Source organism: Nanorana parkeri, unplaced genomic scaffold, assembly GCF_000935625.1.
Source record: "Nanorana parkeri isolate BGI_ZX_2015 unplaced genomic scaffold, ASM93562v1 scaffold224, whole genome shotgun sequence".
In the NCBI taxonomy this organism is placed as follows: Eukaryota; Metazoa; Chordata; class Amphibia; order Anura; family Dicroglossidae; genus Nanorana; species Nanorana parkeri.
Window position 1 is genome coordinate 1,117,996 of NW_017306492.1, and position 20,457 is coordinate 1,138,452.

At 43.0% G+C, this 20,457-nt stretch overlaps 2 protein-coding genes across 2 annotated transcripts in view; both read left to right on the forward strand.

Annotated features, from left to right (window-relative positions):
- Positions 1–15,931, forward strand: part of INPP1 (inositol polyphosphate-1-phosphatase) — a 37,803-nt gene extending 21,872 nt beyond the window's left edge. The window contains exons 2-6 of the mRNA XM_018556077.1: positions 6,669–6,902; positions 9,035–9,095; positions 12,638–12,838; positions 13,983–14,202; positions 15,276–15,931. Of these exons, the coding sequence (XP_018411579.1) occupies positions 6,699–6,902; positions 9,035–9,095; positions 12,638–12,838; positions 13,983–14,202; positions 15,276–15,846 (1,257 nt within the window). The 5' untranslated portion in view covers positions 6,669–6,698 and the 3' untranslated portion in view covers positions 15,847–15,931. The remainder of the gene's footprint in view (positions 1–6,668; positions 6,903–9,034; positions 9,096–12,637; positions 12,839–13,982; positions 14,203–15,275) is intronic.
- Positions 15,932–16,100: 169 nt separating this feature from the next.
- LOC108786717 (inositol polyphosphate 1-phosphatase-like) lies at positions 16,101–17,601 on the forward strand. Its single transcript, XM_018556070.1, has 2 exons — positions 16,101–16,117; positions 16,946–17,601. The coding sequence occupies exons 1-2, from the start codon at positions 16,101–16,103 to the stop codon at positions 17,514–17,516; spliced, it is 588 nt and encodes a 195-aa protein (XP_018411572.1). The 3' UTR covers positions 17,517–17,601.
- The last annotated feature ends 2,856 nt before the right edge of the window (positions 17,602–20,457 follow it).

Sequence of the window (20,457 nt, forward strand, 5' to 3'; positions counted from 1 at the left end):
GGGGAGAGGTGGAGATCCACCTACGCACCACCAATCTGGATGCAGTGAATAGTGCTCGTTTAATGGCCACACTCGTATGCGTGTTTGCCTCTGGTGCATCCATGACGCCCAGGATGCAAACAAGTGGGGAGTTTAGTAAGTGAGGATTCAAAAACAGAGTTAATTACTTCCAAAACCGCGCCCCAATATCTTACTAGCTTAGGGCATCTCCACAGTAGATGAATCAAGGAACCCCGATGGATATTACATTTAGAGCAATTAGGGTCAGCCCTGTACCCGATACGGAACAGAAATTCAGGTGTGCGATATATTCTGTGAATAATAAACAGTTGCGTCAACCTGTGAGAGGGCGAGAGCGAGACTTGCGTAACCCCTCGGAGTGCATCTTCCCAATCGTCGTCCGACAAAGGGCCTAGATCCGTCTCCCACCCCTCCCTGCACTTCAGTGGCAAAAGAACCTCGGATTTGAGAAGGAGATGATCGTACAGGAAGGAGATGACTCCTTTAGTGTGCTTCGCAGAAAGCACAGCGTCCAGAGTAGGGGTGGGAGAGAACCCAGGAGCACCCATACCAAACTGCGACCTTAGTGCATGGCGGACCTGGAGGAACTGGAACTGACACCTACCGGAAAGTCCGAACGTGTTGGACAAATATTCAAAAGTACACAACTTGCCTTCAGGGTACAGCTGAGAGACGGTTTATACCCCGGCTTTCGTCCAGTCAACTGTACCCCTCAGGGGGAGAAGCTCCGGGAGATTGCCATTCTGCCACAGTTAACTGGGTAGCCCCCAATGCTCTCTTTGCCACGGACCATACCTGTCCCATTAGTCGCACAGTAGGGAGCGCAGAGTGTGTTTTGGTATACATATCACTATCTAGATAACACAGGGGATCAAGCCCTTTGAACAGACGAAGGAGAAAGTATGACTGCATACGATGGTCTTCAGAGGCCCAAGCTGTAAAATGCTGTAGTTGAGAGGCTATATAGTATAACCAGGGGTTGGGCAGTGCAAGGCCACCAGAGGCCTTTGGCCTCTGTAAGGCACTCAGACACAATCTGGAGATTCTCATCTTCCAGATTAAATCTCTAAAAATACCACTGATCAGGCGAAAGGTCTTCCTAGGGATCCAGAGGGGCGAGTTGTGGAGAACATAGAGCAACTGGGGTAACCAGATCATTTTAACTAAGTTAACTCTGCCAGCTACCGACAGTGGCAATTTGGCCCAGGAGGTATGTTGAGATCTAAATTTCGCCAGGAGAGGGCTTAAATTCAGTGTAGTGTAGTCAAGAGGAGAGGCGGTTATCTGTACGCCTAGATACGTAATAACCGACTGGACCTGTATATGGGACAAAGCAGGAGCCAAGGGTGTGTGCATAGGGTCCAGGGGAAGTAGGTTTGATTTCTCCCAGTTCACCACCAGACCCGAAAATTTAGCAAAGGTAGACAAAAGGGACATTACATTAGATAGGGAGGACTCTGTATCTGCTAAAAATAAAAGAGTGTCATCAGCATATAACACTATCTTCTCCTCCATGTCACCCCTCCGGAATCCCCTAATATCATTAGAGTGCCGTACCAAAGCTGCAAGGGGTTCAATGGCAAGAGCAAATAGCAAAGGGGATAAGGGGCACCCCTGTCTAGTGCCTCTCTGCAGCTCAAACGCGGCTGACAAGGAGTCATTAATTTTTATTCTAGCAGATGGGTGGTGGTACAACAGGCGAACCCAACCGCAGAATTTGGGACCAAGCCCGAATGCAGCTAGGACCGCCCAGAGATATCGCCATTCCACGCTGTCAAACGCCTTGGCGATATCCAGGGCTAGGAGCGCCCTATTACCTGTGTTATCGATAGGAAGCTGCATGTTCAAGAACACTCTGCGTATGTTTATAGCGGTGGACTTATGAGGGATAAACCCGGACTGATCCGAGTGCACCACCGAGGCGATTTTTTTGGACAATCTAGTAGCGAGGACCTTAGCCAGGATTTTAACGTCAGCATTCAAAAGAGAGATGGGTCGGTATGATTCTGGCAGGAGCAAATTGAGAAATCATTTTCACACATGGATTGGCCACCACAGACTCCAGACCTTAACCCCATTGAGACTTTAGGATGTGCTGGACAAGACTTTATGTGAGTGAGTGACCTTTTTTGGCCAAGCAGAGTATGTATACCTCAAATGTGTATTTAGCTGTTTGCCTGATATTCAGTTTTAACTGACATTTGTGAGAGTCCTAAAGCAGTGTAGCTAAGAATAACACCTCACCTACTGCGCAAGCTAATTTTAGTAAAGAATGAGGAAGCAACCACATTACTCTGAGCAGGTCTTCCTTTTGTTTGTCATAAATTGACTTTAACAAGGCTTTCTGATGGGTGAAATTTATGAATGTGTTTGCAGCAAAGTGTTCTAGTCACAAAGACCAAACTGTCACGCTAACTAACCACAAAGTTTTATCTTTTATTATGTGTTTTTGGGACCTATTCATATTTGCGACTCACGCACATGTTTTGCAACATTTCCCATGATATTTCATCTAGCATTTGGAACATTAAAAGACCTCCAAACTGTGGCACATGCTAGAAGTCCTCCTGAGCACTTCTTAAAGTAATGCAAAGATAGTTCAGCTTCATACCTTCATGTCAGCTAAGCACTTCAGGGCTATTTAGCTGTCCTCCAGGAGGTTGGCAACAATTGTGAGATCATTCTCCTGATAGAGGCATTTAGAAATGAAATATCAACTAGGATAAAAATTCTATAGAAAAAGCGGCACACTGCCAATCTTCAACCAGTGCTTATTTATTTGTAAAACCCAGTCATCTCCAAACGTATGATCCCTGCCTGCTGGTCACTCAACTCCAACACGTTTCACCCAATTGGGCTTAGTCATGGAGTAGCGAGTGCTCATGGGAAGGAATCTTTTGTCCAGTGTAATAATCACCCACCTTATTATTCTGCCACTAAGGCGCCCATCTAAACGAGGCCTAATTGGTTTTTTACATTTCATTATACCAACTTTACATAGCTGCACCAACGCCATGGGGTTTAGGCCTCATTCACACTGCCGCGCATATAGTACTATATGCAACATATGCAAATAAATGGCTCCATACACATAGCTGCGTATGAAGCCGTATATTTGCATATCGCAAAAACAGAATGGAACAAAGATGCGTCCGGGCAGCGTATTTCTGCGTATTTACGCGCATATACGCGTGTTTGCGCGCATGTACGCGCGTACAGTTCATTGACATTTCTATTACAAATGATGCATTGTGGTATTGCAAATAGTGCACGCATATACGTCCATACGCTCGTATATACGCGCGTATATACACATTATACACGCTCGTATATACACATTATACAATTTTTCTCTTGCGTTGTGTGTGAATGAGGCCTTAGATGGGGATGTGGGCTGCAATTATTATTAAAGCCACTGTTCTGGATTTCAGAGGCAGTGGACGGAGCTAACAATTTCCTCAGAAGAGTTACAGCTTGAGTGGCCTTTTCCTCTCCTCTCTCCTACAGGCATCAGTGGGCTATTTAGCCTGTGGACAGCTGCCACATTCCTTACATTGCTGGCAGCAAAAGGGTTAAAGGCATTAAACTAAATCTGAAGCCAAAACTTTTTTTTTATTTTGTATAATTAGGGGAGGGGTAATATCAGTTTGTCTTTTTCTGCCATTTGTGAGTTTTTAGTAAAATTTTACTTCCTGTCCTGTAAACCCAACAGGAAGTGAGTGGATATCTTTCCAATGTGAGCAATCCACTTTTAGTCTGCATTCACACCTGGTGCGACAGATGCGGCAAAATAAGTTCATGTCGTTTTTTGCGCAAGTTTTCATGCATTCAGAGCAAAAGCGCACTAATTCCTGGCCGCATTTTTGGTGTCATTAGAAATCAATGGCAATGCAAGCACATTGCACATTTTTCTGCGTTTTCGTGAAAGCGTGCGCATTAATGCAATGTGCAGGTGTGAATCGCATTAATGGGACGTGTCCCTCTTGAAAAAATTCCCCTCCATTCCCGTTCAGTTGCCAACTGTAAATTTTGGAAGTACCCTCCCTTTTAATTTCTGGTGAGATTGGTGGTCAGGACAATTATACAGATTGACTCTCCATAATAGGGGCACAGACAGCAATACAAATCTGATGGTTGTTCGAACCCCTTACCACTCTATCCAAAACTAAAAAAAAGATGTTTTGCCTTTAGTTTTAGTTGAAGAGTTTTCAAAAGTGCTCTTATGCATTCATTTCTAGCAGATTAGTGATGAGGGAGTGGACTATAGAACACGAATATAGAGCTTCCTGTGCCCGGTAGCAAGTTTTGCAAGCCAGAGACCACTTGAGCATTTTCCAGATCTTGGCCTGGCTAGTAGCCAGCCTGCTTTGGTGACAAAATAATTGTCAGAGGAAAAGGGCAGTGTTACCGAGCCATTGTATGCTAGTGCAGTTGTAGTGTTCTGTTTCCTTTTTAAATGTCAGGCCAACTCCTTTAACTACCTCAGTACTGGCATGTTAAACCCTCTTTATTGCCAGGCCATTTTTCAGTATTCAGTGCTGTGAAAGTTTGACAGAAAATGACTCTGTCGCACAACACTGTAAGCAAATTCAGTTTATATAATTTATTTATATACAAAATACATATAGAGCTTTCTTTTGGGGGTATATAATAACAACCACTTCTTCTTTTTTTTTACCTTTTTATAAACAATTGGTGTACCTTTTTTGTTTATAAATCATATATATAAAAAAAAAAATTCAGCACAGTGCGAAACCCCCCTAAATGACCGCTATTTGCAAAGTAGACACTATAAGGCAGGGCTCAAAATTTCAAGTCCTGACTTACTAGCCAGGCCTTAAGAGTTACTAGCCACCAGTTGCCCCACCTAACCCTTATCCTGCCCCGGCCTCAACTCTGCCCCTAAACACACCCTCTTAAATAATCTTATGATAATTTTTATCTTATGATAGTTGCCGCTTGTAAACGGCAGATTAGGGATTCCTGCTGCAGGAAAACGCAGGTTCCTGACACAGGAATCTCTAATCACACCTGAAATATACTGTAGGTGTGAAAGGGGCCTAAAATAGACATACACTAAAGGTGCCCATACACCTGCTGATTATCGGACGATAATCGCGGGTGATCCCGCGATCGTACGATAGTCGGCAGGTGTATGGGCAGCGTGCCACCGCTTCTACTGTAAGGTCGTACGACTTTCGTCTTCCAAGCATGCTTGAAAACCTGCCGAAAATCTTACGATTTTTGGCAGGTTGGTGGAGTGGTCGGAAGACAATGCCGCACGGGCTGGTCAGCACTGCAATCATGGGAACCCTAGGTTATCTTGGGGTGATTAGTGAGATCTGCTGCAGACCTCACTAATCACCCCCAGATAACCATGGATCGATCCTTTCTTTCGGCCGGAGCACAGAACTGTCAGAGCTCCGACCCAAGGAAGCCGGAGCTGCTCTGCGTCTGCATCCGACACAGATGCAGACCGTGGGGCTGCTCCCGCAAGTCAGGTACGCGGTCTGTGACCGTGTGCTTGACATGTCAGCTGGCTGCGGACTGGTACTTGGAGACCCAAATTTCAGGCGAGTGGAAATTTTGAGCCCTGCTATAAGGTAATGTGATCTTATGCCGGAGTTTTTGGGAAATGACATCCTGGTATTGAGGGGTTTAAAACATGGAGCTTGGCAATGGTGTGCTAGATACAATAAATATACAGGTAATACACAGTGGAAGGATGGAGATGAAGGGGTTAATGTACAGGTAATACACAGTGGAAGGATGGAGATGAAGGGGTTAATGTACAGATGTGCAGGATAAGGGAGCTGAAGGGGTTAATACACACATCAAGAATGGAGCTAACATATAAAGGAGAGGAAGGGTGACAGAAAATTAAGTTTTAAATAACTTTTAAAGCTTTCAGTTACTGCTGCAGCTTGCTTTCACTAGGAAGTAATAAATGGATTAGTTATCCATCTATTACTTCCTGTACTTTCCTCTGCCTCTCCTGTAAGAGGAAGGGGAGGGCTTGGCACTGTAACATATAATCAGCGATCATAGGGCACAGTGCTGGTCTGATCACTTCTGTGCCTGAAGCCACTGTTATCTGCTGTTGAACTGCTTTTGCATGAAGGAGCTGCGGGCCCTCTGCTTCCTCCCGGGGCCCCCCGAAAAGGCGGAACTGCTCGGCTAACGAAGGGAAGGAGGAGTCCGGTGACGTCACGGACATCGACCTCACCGGACTCCCCCCCCCCCCTTCCCTACGTTAGCCTATGGAGCCACTTGGGGAAGGGGGAGGAGTCCGGTGATGTCAATGTCCGTGACGTCACCCGATCTCCGGCGGAGAGGTGAGTACCGATCAAAAAAATTAACGATTAATCGAGGGATTAATCGTTCATTTCCGCAGCCCTAATATATATATACAGGTACGTAGATATACAGACTGGCTGTATATCTACAGTGGCTGGTCCACAGGTGGCTAATAAGTTTTGAGAAGACTTTCAGATTCCGGTACAAACCAGGTACATTTCACATGGCTTTTAAATATTCATCTATTGTTTTAAACCTACTTTCTTTTTTTTTTCTTAACTCTATAGGTTGAATTCGATGGACATTTTAAACCTGACCAACTAACTATATACTTTTCCTTTTTCTTCTAGAAACACCACAAGTCTAAAGACAATCTGAAAATGTCTGAAATCCTACATGAATTATTACTTGCTTCTGAGAAAGCTGCATGTATCGCTCGTGCCTGCCGCGAAGAGGAAACTCTTTTTCAGCTATTAATTGAAGAAAAAAAAGAGGATGAGAAGAATAAAAAATTTCTCACAGACTTTAAAACACTAGCTGATGTATTGGTCCAGGAAGTCATAAAATATGATCTTGGCAAAAAGGTAAGGGACAACCAATACTATGCTGGTCTATGACTCAATAATAACCCAAAAAGGGAGATCAAGCCCTCATTCACTTCTAGGATGTAGGTGTGTTTTAGGGATTCCTGCATGAGGAACTTGTGATTTACTGCAAGCAGCAGCTGTCACCCATTCAAGTTAATGATTGATGCGTCCAGGGATAGTGATTGATTCCTAACCGCATATATTCGTATCACATATGATTGCATGCAGTGTGCCAGCGTTCTGCCGCTTTCAAATGCAGCGGCTGTCACCTGATCATTAACTTGAATGAGTGACAGCTGCCACTTGTAAATGGTAGATTTGGGATTCCTGCTGCAGGAGGTCGCAAGTTCCTGACACTGGAATCCCTAAATGCGCCTACATTGTAAGTGTGCCTGAGGGCTTAGAAAAGTAAATGTAGTGTGCTGTGCTTTGTCTCCAGCCTCGTAGTGCTATCTCTATGGTATTCCCAGAAGGTACATCCAACTTAACAGTAGCTCCAGGTTTCTGAGGTATCCCTACTGACCCGTATGGGACTTTGCATACCTTCCTGTTTTTTTTTTTTCTTGGTGCTTTTACAGTAGTTGTACACCAGCTTCTGTAAAATACTGTTATACATATAGTGGGGGTAAGAGGAGAACAAGGAGATAGTAGTCCTGCAGGTTAAAGGGAAATTCTAGCTTTTGGAAAAAAAAAATTACATGCATAAAAGAAAACATTTGCATTTATTGTTTTTTGTGCATAGGAGTCAGTAAACCATTGCGACCTCGACATGGGTGCAATGCTCTGGATACTGCAAACTGTTGCTTCTTGTCCATGTCTATACCGAGCTATGGACATTCAGTAACATGGACGGGAGAAAGAGTCAATGGACTACAGGTGCGGGGACATCACTCAATTTGTATTCCATTTAGAACTGCTAGCCCCTCTGCCATGGTGGCTAATGGGACTTGTAGATTCTACATTCACAGATCTTGTCAATGGTAGACTTTTATTTACATTTAAAGAGGACCTTTACTTTGGAAGCTGTGCCCAAAAAGGCAAGTGGGAAGTAAAAGGCTTTTCCCCAGTATTGCCTGTATGCTCGCTGTATCTGATCTTTTTCCTATACTTAAATTAACATTTTCCGCACTCTGTGTGAAGGTGGCCATCTTGGTAGAAGAACTAGGGTTTTGCTTCCTTGTGACTTTTTCCAAAGATTATTGTGGTAATATATAAGAAGCAGCAGGTAAGGGGTAGAATGCACAAATTCAGCGAATAAATGAAGCAGCGGCAGGTAGATTCTTGCACTGTAGGCCCTCTGTTACAGCTTCCTATTCAGCAAACCCTCAAGAGAACAGTGAGACTAAAAGTCACAGGCACTATGCCCTAGATGATCTGACACTGCAGATATACAGCTATGAGCAGGGCCGTCTCTTTAATGAGGCAGCCTGAGGCTGTGGGTCACATGGAGGGGGTGGCAGGCAGACCGTCAAGGCCACTCTGCAGCACAAGGTTTGCAGTGTGCCTATCACCCCCTTTCTGGCCAGAGCATCCTAGGTTGCAAAGGTGGGGAAATGTGTAAGGGCCATACATATCTCCCTGCCCAGTTCTTGGCAACCTGGGATGCTGTGGCTGGCGTTCCGCCCAGCTCCTGGCAATCAGTGACATTACTGGTTGCCAGGAGCTGGTCATGACGCCGGCCACAGTGTCCCAGGTGGGGAAATGCAGACCCTGCAGAGGGTAGTGTCGCCACCTCCGGCTGCTCTGATTCCGTCCAATACTCCCCCAGGCAGAAAAAAGGCTAAGGACACCACTGCTACCAACAGATGTGCCTAGGCACAGGAATGGCAATGTTATTTTTCAGGAGTATTTCAAGATAAGGGTACAATTTTCAGGGTACGGGTTAAGGACAAGTAACATTTCTGAATGAACACTTTTCCAGTTCAGGTTCACTTTAACAGTGGAGCAAGGAAGAAAGGTGACTGGCCTTTTGTGATATGCTGAGGCCCAGGCATCTGTTACCAAAAACTTCATTTTGCGTGCGTTTAATTTCTCTCTACTGACTATCCATTCTCTTCTGTGTATTGGCATAGTGTTGGGCTTGCTAATACCTTGTTTTATATATATCATGCTGAATATTCGTGCTTTAGTTTCCAGGTTTTGAGAAAAACGTTAAAGGAGAAGAATCTAATGAATTTACAAATGAACTTGGTAAGTAGAAGAAAAATGCTTGTTTGTTATGCTGCAAACTATTTGTCCTGAGGACACCAGAATCAATTTTACAGTTTCAAGAAACAGAATGCTGTACAATACATTTTTAATTGTAAGACACAAATATAAACATATAGGATCTACTGAGTCTAGCTTTAAAAAAGAACTCTGGGTACATTTTTTTTAATAACCCTTGCAGTGTGTGTGAGTTCAACTGTAAGGGTTGAGTGTTCATTTTTTTCTAGGGAGGAAAATAACAAAGTTATACTCATGCGATCCTCAGAGCCAGCTTGCTCTTAGACCAGTACCTGGAGTCTCTCTCCCCCTCCTCTGTAGTGGTCTAAGGTCTGTGAGTCATCACGTTCTATACACAGTTTATAGGACGTCAGGACGCAGAGAGGCATACCATCGCTGCAGTGGAGGAGGAGACAGACTGGAGGGAGCACTGTCACAGCCGGCTGACTCTGAGGATCGGGTGAGTATATCTTGTTATCTTTTGTTATTTTCCGTTCTAAACCAAAACAAGCACTTAACCCTTGCAGTGAGAGGGTAGTCCCACTGCAAGGGTTAATGGAACATTTCTGCTTTAACCCCTTCCCAAACATCCCTGGATGTTAACGTCCTCCCAGCAAGTTGTTCCTATGCCTGGAGAGCGTTGATGAATGTCCTTGTTTCTGTGCAGCTCTACACTCTGGAGATTGCTCTGGGGGGAAGTTTTGTAGTGGGAACCAGAGATGTGATCAGCCACCACTCTGAGTGATTATTGATCAAGCAATCACCATAATAACCCTTTCATGGCACTACTGTAGCTGTATTACAGTAGGGCGGTGAAAGGATAAAGACTATTGCAGCCACTATTGCAGATGGAGGTTTGTTTTCTATTAATCTTCCCTTTGCCAACTTTAATATAAAAGTGATTTGATGGCTGTACAGCTGTCCATTTACTTTAAAAGATGCAGCATTCCACCTCCTTTCTGGTCCTCGGGCTCACTTTGCTTCTTTGTGAGTTTGAGACCAGTACCATGGTGGCAGCAACATTAGCGATAAACTGTTTAAAATTAACTCCATTACAAAAACTAGAGGCCACCACCTAAAATTGGTGGAAAAAAAATTCCAGCACAAGGGGCGAAGGGGGTTCTTCACAGTAAGATCAGTTAGGGTCTGGAACTCACTGCCACAGACAGTGATTTCAGCAAATAATGTGGAATTGTTCAAGAAACTTTTGGACGATTTCTTAAGGGACCGTAATATACAGGGGTACGGGTACTCCTAGAATGAGATCCTAATAGGTTGGACTTGATGGACTAATGTCTTTATTCAACCTCAAATACTATGTAACTATGAATGTCCTGGATGGCTCAGGGACTTCAGGATGGAGTGTGGATTGCAGGAAATCAGAAATGACCGGATCCAACCTCCTCCTGCTAAAATTGAGCACTTCCAGGTTCAGATCTTAGATTTCACATCTTAGCTGGTACTAGCCAGGCATACACTGAGTGGCCAGATTATTATGACCACCCCATCAGTACTTCGTTGGGCCACGAGATGACTCCACGAGATGACTTTGTTGGGCCGCCTCGTGACTCCACGAGATGTTTAAAGGTGATGCGAGGAATCTGACACTGCACTGTTGCCCTTCTGTTGTCTTGTACCAGTCTTGCCACTCTCCGTTCTGCCCTAACATTGACTAGTCGCTGACGGCCACAATTCTCACGTTCAGACCCAGATTTTCGGCTGACAGTCCAGTCTTTAAACACTTTAACAACAGCTGCTCTTGAACATTAAACGAATTCTGCTGTTTTGCTGATACTCGCTCCATGGCTCCGAGCGGCAACAATCATCCCACGCTCAAAGGCTGTTAAATCGCGTTGTTTACCCATATCTTCAGAAACAAATCACTTCTACTGTCGTGGTAAACAACCTGCTTCCCTATTTATAATGGCCTGGCCCTATAGCAACTTCAGCGCAAAATTATAGCTAATTATAGCTAATTTGCCTACAAACGTCAGGTGGTCATAATAATCTGGCCACTCAGTGTACAGTACATGCAGATCAAGGCTCTCTGTTCCTGATCTACTGGGAAATACTGTCATTGTACTGAAATATGCCTAATATCTAGATATCTAAATAATGTACACTTGTTTATCATCCATATAAAGCTGAAATATGTATGGAACCCCACATATATTTGGGGTCCTTGTACTTGGAATTATTGGAATAAATAGGAAAAAATAAGTTAGTGAAAATATGTGGGGTAATATTAGTTATTCACAAGATGTAACTGGTGTATTTCTCTGCTTAATATAAAATTTGGGGTATTATTAAAAACAAATTCCCATATCTATGTGTGTGTGGGGTGTGAACAGAACTGCCACCAATGCAAAACAAAAGGGCTTAAGTAACACTGCCAATGGCCACAAATGCGGGGGGTGGGGTTTAGTAAACTGACTACTGATGAAATGGCATAACACTGACCACCAATTGGTGGATGTTCTTATTGACACCAATGCTAGGGTTATTATTGCGGTCACTGTCACCAATGCTGGGGGCATATTATTGCAATCACTGGCACCAATGCTCGGGGTTTTTACTATGGCCTCTGATACCAATACTTGGGTTATTATTGCTTCCACTGCCACCAATGCTGGGGGTTATTATTGTGGCCACTGACACCAATGCTGGGGGTTATTGTTGCCTCCACTGACATCACGGCTGGGGGTTGTTATTGCATCCATTGAAACTAATGCTGGGGATTTTTATTGCATCCGCTGATACCCTTGCAGGGGGTTACAATTGTGGCCACTGACACTAATGCTGGGAGTTACTATTGCTGCCACTGACACCAATGACGGGGTTTGTTTTACTTCATCATTCTCTTCAGTGTGCGCTGTGGTTAAAAAAAATATAGCAGAATTGAAATGAAAGGGCTACCTAATTTGATGCAATGCACTTCAATACATGAAAAGGATTTTTTGTAAAAAGTAAAAATGTTTAAAAAGTATTTTAACTTGAAAAAATGTAAAGGGGATACAATAAAAAAACATCCACAGCTGGGCCTTTTCCTGGTTAAATGATGCCCAGCATCATTTGGCCCACTTCCTGTGAATCAAGGGCGTCAACAACCTGTCCGATAGGCTCAAAGAAAAATTGAGAACTGCACCACATTCACCAGCCAGTCAAGGAAAAAGACCAATGTTGTCACGCGACCGGCCGAAGAAGGAAGGGGAGAATAACTGGACGTATGCAAAACTTTGAGGGGTGCCCCAGTGGTGGGAACTGGACTTAACCCAAAACCCTTTTAGGAACCCGAATTTATTTTTCCCAATAATTCATTTATTTTCTGCTGCGATATAACTAGTTTACTATCAAGGTGTAGAAATTATAGTCATCACTGTCAAAAGTTTACCTTTTCTGAAGTCAGAAATAAGCAATCAAATATTTTATTTGATGTTTATTTCCATGTAACACCCTGAATAAACACTGATCTATAGGAATGCTGTAAATTGCATTTATATTTACATCAACATGCTTCCTTGTTACAGGAGAGAAAATTATAGTAAAAGTGTGCCCAACAGAGGAAGAAACTGCCAGACTATTGCAGAAAGTGCTGGACAACAATGAGCCCGCAGCCAAAAAATTGGCCCAGGCTGTTCATCAGAAACTTGTCGTAACTGACCAGAATTTAGATGCCATTAAAGTGAACATTCCTCTGACTGAGCTTGCTGTGTGGGTGGATCCCATTGGTGAGTAATGCATATCGAATTTAAAGCAGAAGTCTGGGCAACATTTTTATTAACCATTGCACTACTCGTTTGTGTCTAGGGACTGAAATAAAAAGAGCCGGACGTCTGTGACGGCGCTCCCTCCAGCCTGTCTCCTCTTCTACTGCAGAGATGGTATGTCCTTCCACATCCTCAAATCCTATACACAGTGTATTGGATGTGATGACTCAAGGATCTCTGGCTGCTGCAGTGGAGGGGGAGCTCAGATGGGAGGACCGGCTCCACTGATCAGGTGAGTATAACTTTGATTATTTTTGAACCTAGACACAAATGAGCAGTTAAAGGAGAACTATGAGGCGAGTGCTTTTCACTCACCTCATAGTTCTAGCCGACCTGTGACAATGAGACTGTCACAGGTCGGCTCAGTAGATCGGGAAGTAAGCGAACACATACCGGGTTCGCTCACCTCTCGATCCTGTCACGGCCCTCTGCCGTGACAGGGGAGGGGCTGGATTCCCCCCTCCGTGCACCGATCCTCCAGCGCTGACTGGCAGAACGGACGGGGGAGGGGCGGGCACAGCTGTCACTCGCGCAGCTGGATGGATCCAGACATAATTGTCGGGATCCGCTTCAGCGGCGGCGTCTCAATATACCGCAAGCAGCAGCTCGCGGTATACTGCGGCATCTCAGTATACCGCGAGTTGTAGCATGCGGTATACTGAGCTTACGGTGACGGGAGGATGCTAGTTTGTGTCCTCCTGTTACCCTAAGGAGAACTATGGGGAAAAGCCCTAACCCCATAGTGCTCCTTTAGCTCCTCTTGCAGTGCGGGGGTGACCCCACTGCAAGGGTTAATAATGTTGCCTGTAGTTCTATCATTGTTGTATTGTCCTGTATACATAGGGGTGGATTTGGAAATGGAGAAAATAATATTTACTTAGCAAAGTAAATGTTTAGGTACCTTTTTAGTAAATAGATTGAAGCGGTTTTCATGTCCAAATCCCAGTCACCCACGGAGAAATGTTAAACACGATTTATTTTTGCACATGTTATTTTATCATGTTTAGAACCAAATTTCCGTTATTTGTGCCCAAGGCTAATTTCTATGTAAGGTTCTTATAATGATACATCTTTATCAGCACCCTGAATATACTTTAGGTCATAGAACATACTGTATATTATGAACATGCTATTTTTTTATATATAAAACTTTTTTTAAATGCTTTTTTAACAGGATCAGCAGATATCACTCCAACTAAAGGGATTTACCCGAAGGGTCTCCAGTGTGTCACTGTGCTAATAGGAGTATACCATATTGAAACAGGACTTCCAGTAATGGGTGTTGTTAATCAACCGTTTGCAATAAAAGACCCTACAACAAACAGGTAAGAGAGCAGTATTTTATTTTCAGTCGGCCGTTTTTATTTTTTCTAATAATTTAAGTTTATTAAGGAAAAAAGAAAAATATGTTTACTGGCTTGTTAACTTCTCTGGGCAAACTGCTGTCTGGTTGATTCATCAAGTACTGCCAATTGGTAGCATTAAGCTGACCTTAAAAGAGAACTATGGGGTCAGTGTTTTTTCCCTATAGTTCTCTTTATGGTCACGGGAGGACATATACTAACATCCTCCCTTGACCCAAAGATCAGAATATCTAAAGCTATTGCCCGCGATATACAGAGAGCGCCGAAGCTGGGACAAATCCCGACAATAGTGTCTGGATCCACCCAGCTGCGTGAGTGACAGCGGGCTCTGCCTATCTATTCTGCCCACTTCCCAATCAATAGAGCTTCTTTGTTACTGGTCGGCTCTAACTATGAGGATGAGTGGAAATCACTCACCTCATAGTTCTCCTTTAAATTAATGTTTGGCCAGACTGTAAATATTTACAGATTCTTAACAAGCAGTAAATGAGCTTTAAAGGAGAACTATGGTGTAAGTGTTTTTCCCCATAGTTCTCCTCACGGTCACGGGAGGACATATACTAGCGTCCTCACGTGACCCAAAGCTCAGTATACCGCAAGCTGTATACTGAGAGCGCCGCAGCCGGGACGGATCCTGACATTACTGTCGAGATCCACCCAGCTGTGTGATTGACAGTTGGCTCTGCCTATCTAGAGGCAGAGCCAGCTGTACCCTCCCCCGTTCGTTTCTCCAGTCAGCGATGGAGGATCGGAGCGGGGAGGGGTGGGAATCCCTGCGGGGAGCCGTGAGTGACAGTCACGGCTCTCTGCAGGGACAGGATTGAGAAGTGAGCGAGCGACGGTATGTGTTCGCTCACCTCCCGATCTATTGAGCCGCTGTGACAGTCTCATTGTCACACGTCGGCTCGAACTATGCGGTTGAGTGAAAATCACTCCCCTCATAGTTCTCCTTTAATCAGCGCCATGCTTGAATGCCTTCTAATATATCTGCCATTGGAACAATTGGACATTGTTTAATCTATTTGTGTTTCTAGGTGGAAAAGCCAATGGTATTGGGGTTTGTCCTACAAGGACACAAACATCTGCTCAGTACAAGCATCTGCCATCAATGGACAAACTAGCAGTAAATTAGAATGTGGCTTTCCAGCTGATGCTGAATGTGAGAAGAAATCATATGGAGTGATAACAAGCTCAGCAGAAACAGGAGACATTCTCAGTTCTCTCACCGCTGTGTGTGGAGAAAATCTGTATTTTGCTGCTGGAGCAGGCTACAAAAGTCTTTGTGTGATTCAAGGCCTTGTAGATTTTTATGTGTTTTCTGAGGACACTACATTTAAATGGGACAGCTGTGCTCCCCATGCTATTCTGAAATCACTGGGAGGTGGAATGTTGGATCTTTCAGAGTGTTTGAAGACTGTAAAGCAGAAGAAAAAGCTTCTTGACAGGCCAGATCTCTTATACAATTCAGAAATACAAGGAGCAGTAGGAGCAGACAAGTGGGCTAATAAAGGAGGACTTGTGGCTTATAGATCGGAAGAACACCTGGAATGGTTTTTAGACCTCTTTGTGCAGCATTTGCAATTACAAAATGAATTACATCAATAATATGTCTTTTTCCTATATTATATTTTTAGGCTGTATTTTTTTATTATATTCATTCAATATACTCCTATATTCTTTTATTACTCATATATTATATAGAAGAATGAGTGATATAATATAACTGACCTTTTACAGAGAGGTCATGAACAGGAACTCCATTTAACTCGAAGTCCCTAATTTATCAAGCGGCAATTGCACTTAAAGTGATATTACATTTTGTTTAGGATATATTTAACATGCTGAGAAAATCGCATACAATGGATGCAGCTATGAAGTTTTCATGTTGAATTAGCTGGGCCTCTAAAGGCCGTTGCTGATATCTGCTTCTAGGGTGGCTCCTTTACCTAGCAGTGTGCTGCTTGATCCACCATTTTTTGTGCGCTCCTGTGATCGGCATACAGGGTGATGCATTGACACTGCCTGCTGTAACAGTAGAGCTGAATGACATAACATTTTATTCTAGCCAAATATTTTGCTTTGGAAAGTGGTGAAGGTTTTTAATGTGTCATTTTTTTGATGTCTCTGTCTGTAAAATAAGACTGTATCAGACATCCCAACTTTCCTGGAGGCTCGGGGAGTCTCCCACTATGAGATAGCGATCGAGCAGAGTAAACCTTTCCCTGCTCCTGTTTTTTTTTCTGACATCGGAGCCGCCGGCTGCCGTCAGTCAGAAAAAAAAGAGCGCCGCAGCCGGGACGGATCCTGACATTACTGTCGAGATCCACCCAGCTGTGTGATTGACAGTTGGCTCTGCCTATCTAGAGGCAGAGCCAGCTGTACCCTCCCCCGTTCGTTTCTCCAGTCAGCGATGGAGGATCGGAGCGGGGAGGGGTGGGAATCCCTGCGGGGAGCCGTGAGTGACAGTCACGGCTCTCTGCAGGGACAGGATTGAGAAGTGAGCGAGCGACGGTATGTGTTCGCTCACCTCCCGATCTATTGAGCCGCTGTGACAGTCTCATTGTCACACGTCGGCTCGAACTATGCGGTTGAGTGAAAATCACTCCCCTCATAGTTCTCCTTTAATCAGCGCCATGCTTGAATGCCTTCTAATATATCTGCCATTGGAACAATTGGACATTGTTTAATCTATTTGTGTTTCTAGGTGGAAAAGCCAATGGTATTGGGGTTTGTCCTACAAGGACACAAACATCTGCTCAGTACAAGCATCTGCCATCAATGGACAAACTAGCAGTAAATTAGAATGTGGCTTTCCAGCTGATGCTGAATGTGAGAAGAAATCATATGGAGTGATAACAAGCTCAGCAGAAACAGGAGACATTCTCAGTTCTCTCACCGCTGTGTGTGGAGAAAATCTGTATTTTGCTGCTGGAGCAGGCTACAAAAGTCTTTGTGTGATTCAAGGCCTTGTAGATTTTTATGTGTTTTCTGAGGACACTACATTTAAATGGGACAGCTGTGCTCCCCATGCTATTCTGAAATCACTGGGAGGTGGAATGTTGGATCTTTCAGAGTGTTTGAAGACTGTAAAGCAGAAGAAAAAGCTTCTTGACAGGCCAGATCTCTTATACAATTCAGAAATACAAGGAGCAGTAGGAGCAGACAAGTGGGCTAATAAAGGAGGACTTGTGGCTTATAGATCGGAAGAACACCTGGAATGGTTTTTAGACCTCTTTGTGCAGCATTTGCAATTACAAAATGAATTACATCAATAATATGTCTTTTTCCTATATTATATTTTTAGGCTGTATTTTTTTATTATATTCATTCAATATACTCCTATATTCTTTTATTACTCATATATTATATAGAAGAATGAGTGATATAATATAACTGACCTTTTACAGAGAGGTCATGAACAGGAACTCCATTTAACTCGAAGTCCCTAATTTATCAAGCGGCAATTGCACTTAAAGTGATATTACATTTTGTTTAGGATATATTTAACATGCTGAGAAAATCGCATACAATGGATGCAGCTATGAAGTTTTCATGTTGAATTAGCTGGGCCTCTAAAGGCCGTTGCTGATATCTGCTTCTAGGGTGGCTCCTTTACCTAGCAGTGTGCTGCTTGATCCACCATTTTTTGTGCGCTCCTGTGATCGGCATACAGGGTGATGCATTGACACTGCCTGCTGTAACAGTAGAGCTGAATGACATAACATTTTATTCTAGCCAAATATTTTGCTTTGGAAAGTGGTGAAGGTTTTTAATGTGTCATTTTTTTGATGTCTCTGTCTGTAAAATAAGACTGTATCAGACATCCCAACTTTCCTGGAGGCTCGGGGAGTCTCCCACTATGAGATAGCGATCGAGCAGAGTAAACCTTTCCCTGCTCCTGTTTTTTTTTCTGACATCGGAGCCGCCGGCTGCCGTCAGTCAGAAAAAAAAAAAACAGCATAGGAATGCATAGCTAGATTCCTATTGGCTATTTTACTTTGCATTAGCCAATAGCAAACTAGCTATTGCATCCGCCCACTGCTGCTGTCAATCAGCAGAGGGGGACATGAAGTTCTCCATCAGGTCTTCTTCTAGTGATTGACAGCAGCAGAGGGCGGGTGCAATAGCCAGCTTGCTATTGGATATTGCAAATTGAACTAGCCAATAGTAATCTAGCTATTCATTCCTATGCTGTTTTTTTTTTTTCTTTATTCTAACGGAAGCAGCTGTCAGAAAAAAGAAAAAAAAAAAACTATTGCTTCTTTTGCTATCTGCCATCATTTCAGGGGGGTGCTCCTCCCTGAAATGAGAAGGGCACCTCCCTGAAGTTGCTTTTTTCGGGTTGGGATCACTGCTATGTTAGGTTTTCAATGTTGTCTGGCTGCTGGTTGAAGGATTTCCCTTTTACTTACTGTCATTGTTAAAGCAAGTGGCAGTACAAAGAGTGAGGGAAATGTTCCTAACAAAGACTCAGACAACAGTAACCTGACCTGATTTCTACCCTTTACCCACTCTATCCAAATCTTACTTATTGGAGTTGAATTTTAAAGTGGACCTATACAACATATTAATATAGGACTATGTTACATAGAGAATAAAAGAACTTCTTTCCTTTAGAAAGTTCTCCTGGTTGCCTTCATTTTCTCCAGGAAATGCTTGTGTTTCTTTTTATCTATTCTTGTGAATATTTGAGTATCTGTCCACTTCAAATATGAGTGCAATTAAGCCATCCTTCCTAATATCATCTCGACCCACTTTGTTTAGTTTTGGGCCCAGCAATCCTATAAACTACATCCAGTGCTGGCGTTAACATTAGTCTGCAGGTTAATGCAGGATGCAGAAAGGCATCCCTAGTAAATGGGGAAAACTCCTATTGACATATGGTTGCTGTATATTCAAATAAAGGCAGTGTGTAAGGTAGCCTGTTGTGTTCTAATCTATCTCTGAAAAGATGCAGAATGATTTGTTGTTGTCATGGAGATTAGGACATTACTAGCTGTGTGTCTACAGGATCTTGGGATGTGAATTCAGCTTTTTAAACAACCCCAGTCATTCTGTCCTTTCCACAATCACATACTATTGTGTGCTTGTAGAGGGAAAATGACATGTAACGTGTAAAGAGAGAAGCTTGCTGTTACTCTTTTCCTTTATTCTCTCTGCTAGTATTGCCTTATTTTAAAATTTACATACCATTATATCCACTACGCAGCCTTCTGCTATTTATGTTGTGTGCTAGAGATATTATTCATTTGTCCCACATATATTATATGTATTTTATTGCCTGTAAACTTCTCTTGATAGTTTATGGTTCCAATGTGCAAGTTTTTATGTTGGTTTTTTTTCTTAGCACTATTCGTGTTCTTAAACCTCCTCAACACTATGGAGTGGATTTACTAAAGTAGTTGAGAATGTTCACTTAACATAGAGAAAGTTTAATTGGCTTTGGATAATAAAGTGATGCTGTGTTCAAGTGAACATAACCTCACTTTAATCACTCAGCTAAATAAATATTCACCAAGCGAACATTTTCTACTCGGTTGTATCTATACTGACATTATATTTCTATGCTGCGTTAAAACCGTAACTTTAGCATACTGGTTTTAGTAGTTATTTGTTAAATGTTTAAAAATTCACTGGGTTGTGCATTTTTTTATTTTTAATTGTCTTTAGGATGTTACTTTCCGTTCCCTGTTTCCGAACTAATGCTCTGCCTTTCCCCACACCAATGTGTTGTTTAAAGACAGGCAAAAATAGTTGAAAGTGTTAAATTGATCACATTAAAGGCACTATACAATTTCTACTGTAGGTTCTACTGTAGGTTCACATGGACATTCAAAAAACAAGTGCAATATGGTGAACAAGCAAGAAAATAACAAGACAGAACGCAATTGCACTTGTTTATTAAGAAAAAGTTTCATCTATGCTGTGGATGACTGTTTATTGTTTTTTTTCTTCTTAATTGAGAGATTCTGTAATTTCGGCCATTCAGGAAAAAGTGTGACTGGTGTTTGTAAATAACTGAGCACCTAATAAGCTTACTATGTCCCAGTTATGAATAAACAGGAAGTGCTTACATAATTTCCTGTTCATTTGTAAGTGGGGACATAGTAAGCCAACTATGTGCTCTGTTTAGGAATGAATAGGAACACTCAGTCCAGAGGCTTTCCTGTCCATTCATAACTGGGAGAGTACTATGCCTCCTCAGTTTGTAAATGA